This window comes from Protomyctophum parallelum, assembly GCF_964188405.1.
Source record: "Protomyctophum parallelum genome assembly, chromosome: 9".
Lineage (NCBI taxonomy): Eukaryota > Metazoa > Chordata > Actinopteri > Myctophiformes > Myctophidae > Protomyctophum > Protomyctophum parallelum.
The window spans coordinates 52748715-52753243 of record NC_139706.1 but is presented as its reverse complement, the minus strand read 5'-3'; the positions used below and the strand labels follow the sequence as shown (position 1 = coordinate 52753243).

The window sequence follows — 4529 nt, the reverse complement described above, 5'->3', positions numbered from 1 at the left end:
TACGATTGAATGAATGAATGAATCCTGTGTGGGAATTTAGGCCAGACGTCGAAAAATAAATAAAAAGTATATATTCAAAGATTTGTGCCACATTTTCACGATTTTTCACGATTTTTCAAAAATAGCAGATCTACAAGCTTTGCTTCGGGGGGTGGGGGGACACAACATATTTTCAGATGGGGGTCGGCGGCCAATTACTTATAATTCTGGGGGTCGTTGACATGAGAAACACGGGTTCTGTAGAATCGTCTAAAGGTTAAAATGAAGGAAAACCACAAAGACACAGGAATGAAATAAGGCAGACAGGAAACGACGTCATCGCAGTAAAAAAGAAAAAAGAAAAACTTTATTAGAATTATTTTTTTATAATGAGGCGTTTGGGGGGGGGGGGGGGGAGGGGCTTTAATCAGAGAGAATAAAAACCAGCCTATCGATGAGTGGGGGGGGGGGGTCTTCCAGAGTTACACCAGGGCTCCCATTGGCTCCCAGGAAGGCAGGGGGGGCGGGGCGGGGCCTTATGCCAGGACTCCCATTGGCTCCCAGACAGGCAGGGGGGGGGGGGGGGCGGGCCCCTTATGCCAGGGCTCCCATTGGGTCCCAGGCAGGAAGTACGACGGGCTCCTGTTGCATCACTTCCAGGACCTCGGGGGCGAGGTACTTCTTGTCCACGACCACCTCGTACACGTACTCAGAGAACCAATCGTCTGTCATGATCAGGTAGCCTGTAGGAGGAGACACAACCAATCAGCAGTCAGCATGAGGAGACACAACCAATCAGCAGTCAGGATGAGGAGACGGACAGGGGAGACAGCCAATCGGCTGTAACAACACAGATCTTTTTACGTCATTGAAATTCATTGAAAAGATTTCCAGCACAGGATGAAATCCTCTACGCCAGACTCACAACAGACATAAATACATATTAAATTCACAAGTACATACATACATACATACATACACACACACACACACACACAGACCTTCACTGGTAACCCTATTTTGGACTCATTTTAAATATATGAAGGTATTGCGGGCAGGGATTTTTACCAAAAAGCCTCCCCTTTTAAAATACATACACACATACATACTTACGTAAATACATACATTTCAGAAGTTTTAGCAGTTTTTGAGGACCCACTTTTAGGCCAGTGCACCAGAGCAAACTCTTGCCTTTTTTTAAACCCTACCCATTTTAACCAAATACATACATACACACATACACACACACACACACACACACACACACACACACACACACACACACACACACAGATCTGTGGCCCAGATGTCTGTCAAGAAGAAGAGTCTCTAAAAAGACTTAAACCTCCAACGCTATTTGGACATTAATCAGCGTGTGTTTGACAAGCTGTGTGTGCATGTGGGTGTGTGTGTGTGCATGCGTGTGTGCGTGCGTGTGCATGTGTGTGTGTGCACGCTGCTGTATGTGAGAGACGGACGATTTTTCTCCAGGGGTCCCTGAGGGGGTTCTTTAGTGCGTCACTTCAGTGATGCTCGCGGAACTCGACTTCGTCTCGTTCCTGACCAATGATCACGTTAACCCATTCTGACCTGAGATCAGATTCATACGAGGTTTCCACTGGGACACACACTGGTCTGATTAACCCATTCTGACCTGAGATCAGATTCATACGAGGTTTCCACTGGACACACACTGGTCTGATTAACCCATTCTGACCTGAGATCAGATTCATACAAGGTTTCCACTGGGACACACACTGGTCTGATTAACCCATTCTGACCTGAGATCAGATTCATACGAGGTTTCCACTGGGACACACACACTGGTCTGATTAACCCATTCTGACATTTTTCAAAAAAATAGCAGACCTACAAGCTCATAGCGCGCCACTCGGTGGCGCGCTATGAGCTTGTAGATCTGCTATTTTTCAATAAAGCTAAAGCATAACATAATGCTAAACACCAAAAGGGGTTCCCGCCCCCAAAATGGGTTAGACAGCAGTCAGAGATTTTAGCTTTGTTACAGAAACATCTCGCTGATTTCTGTGTTCGCCATCGTACGCATCGTCTCAAAATGATCCTTTTTGTCTTTGTCGTTTTCTGATGGAATATTAGTTTTTTTTAATATTATATTGCAGTTTACCATGTACCTTATACACACATCAAGAGAATTAAAACCGGAGCTCTGGAACTGCTACGACCTGACTCGCCGTGGGGAGTTTTAAAGGGAGTTTGGCTGGCTGTCAGTTAATGGTAGACAGAGACACTGTTAGGAGGACGGCACACAGTCTGTGACTGCAAGTTCATTCTATAGTGTTTTAGAGAAGGGAGAAGAGTCTGGGACGTGTGGAGCATTGTCCAGGGTGTTTTAGAGAAGGGAGAAGAGTCTGGGACGTGTGGAGCGTTGTCCAGGGTGTTTTAGAGAAGGGAGAAGAGTCTGGGACGTGTGGAGCGTTGTCCAGGGTGTTTTAGAGAAGGGAGAAGAGTCTGGGACGTGTGGAGCGTTGTCCAGGGTGTTTTAGAGAAGGGAGAAGAGTCTGGGACGTGTGGAGCGTTGTCCAGGGTGTTTTAGAGAAGGGAGAAGAGTCTGGGACGTGTGGAGCGTTGTCCAGGGTGTTTTAGAGAAGGGAGAAGAGTTTGGGGCATGTGGAGCGTTGTCCAGGGTGTTTTAGAGAAGTGAGAAGAGTCTGGGACGTGTGGAGCGTTGTCCAGGGTGTTTTAGAGAAGGGAGAAGAGTCTGGGACACGTGGAGCGTTGTCCAGGGTGTTTTAGAGAAGGGAGGAGAGTCTGGGACAAGTGGAGCGTTGTCCAGGGTGTTTTAGAGAAGGGAGAAGAGTCTGGGACGTGTGGAGCGTTGTCCAGGGTGTTTTAGAGAAGGGAGAAGAGTCTGGGACGTGTGGAGCGTTGTCCAGGGTGTTTTAGAGAAGGGAGAAGAGTCTGGGACGTGTGGAGCGTTGTCCAGGGTGTTTTAGAGAAGGGAGAAGAGTCTGGGACGTGTGGAGCGTTGTCCAGGGTGTTTTAGAGAAGGGAGAAGAGTCTGGGACGTGTGGAGCGTTGTCCAGGGTGTTTTAGAGAAGGGAGAAGAGTCTGGGACGTGTGGAGCGTTGTCCAGGGTGTTTTAGAGAAGGGAGAAGAGTCTGGGACGTGTGGAGCGTTGTCCAGGGTGTTTTAGAGGAGGGAGAAGAGTCTAGGGCGTGTGGAGCGTTGTCCAGGGTGTTTTAGAGAAGGGAGAAGAGTCTGGGACGTGTGGAGCATTTTCCAGGGTGTTTTAGAGAAGGGAGAAGAGTCTGGGACGTGTGGAGCGTTGTCCGGGGTGTTTTAGAGAAGGGAGAAGAGTCTGGGACGTGTGGAGCGTTGTCCAGGGTGTTTTAGAGAAGGGAGAAGAGTTTGGGGCATGTGGAGCATTGTCCAGGGTGTTTTAGAGAAGGGAGAAGAGTCTGTGACGTGTGGAGCGTTGTCCAGGGTGTTTTAGAGAAGGGAGAAGAGTCTGGGACGTGTGGAGCGTTGTCCAGGGTGTTTTAGAGAAGGGAGAAGAGTCTGGGACGTGTGGAGCGTTGTCCAGGGTGTTTTAGAGAAGAGTCTGGGACGTGTGGAGCGTTGTCCAGGGTGTTTTAGAGAAGGGAGAAGAGTCTGGGACGTGTGGAGCGTTGTCCAGGGTGTTTTAGAGAAGAGTCTGGGACGTGTGGAGCGTTGTCCAGGGTGTTTTAGAGAAGTGAGAAGGGTCTGGGACGTGTGGAGCGTTGTCCAGGGTGTTTTAGAGAAGGGAGAAGAGTCTGGGACGTGTGGAGCGTTGTCCAGGGTGTTTTAGAGAAGGGAGAAGAGTCTGGGACGTGTGGAGCGTTGTCCAGGGTGTTTTAGAGAAGGGAGAAGAGTCTGGGACGTGTGGAGCATTGTCCAGGGTGTTTTAGAGAAGGGAGAAAAGTCTGGGACGTGTGGAGCGTTGTCCAGGGTGTTTTAGAGAAGGGAGAAAAGTCTGGGACGTGTGGAGCATTGTCCAGGGTGTTTTAGAGAAGGGAGAAGAGTCTGGGACGCGTGGAGCGTTGTCCAGGGTGTTTTAGGGAAGGGAGAAGGGCCTGGGACGTGTGGAGCGTTGTCCAGGGTGTTTTAGAGCAGGGAGAAGAGTCTGGGACGTGTGGAGTGTTGTCCAGGGTGTTTTAGAGAAGGGAGAAGAGCCTGGAACGTGTGGAGCGTTGTCCAGGGTGTCTTAGAGAAGGGAGAAGAGTCTGGGACGTGTGGAGCGTTGTCCAGGGTGTTTCAGAGAAGGCAGATTGTGCTGTAATACATCAAACGCTATCTAAGTTACATAAGTTGAGCCTTTGCCTGTAATGCTTCCTCATCCAGAAGCAAGGAAGTTGTGCAGATTTATTATTTTAAGCATTGTTAAGTATTTAAAGTTGTTTTCTTTCTAAATGGCAGCAGCCGGTCACTCAGCGAATCGTTTGGGCTGGTCCCGACAGAGAGGGCAGCAGCCGGTCACTCAGCGAATCGTTTGGGCTGGTCCCGACAGAGAGGGCAGCAGCCGGTCACTCAGCGAATCGTTTGAGGAGCGA

General features: G+C 49.2%; 1 protein-coding gene across 1 annotated transcript in view; it reads right to left on the bottom strand.

Annotated features, from left to right (window-relative positions):
- Nucleotides 1-315: 315 nt before the first annotated feature.
- The window catches only part of blmh (bleomycin hydrolase), an 89984-nt gene continuing 85770 nt past the window's right edge, over nt 316-4529 (bottom strand). Inside the window, exon 12 of the mRNA XM_083773014.1 lies at nt 316-722. Within this exon, the coding sequence (XP_083629140.1) occupies nt 574-722 (149 nt within the window). The 3' untranslated portion in view covers nt 316-573. The remainder of the gene's footprint in view (nt 723-4529) is intronic.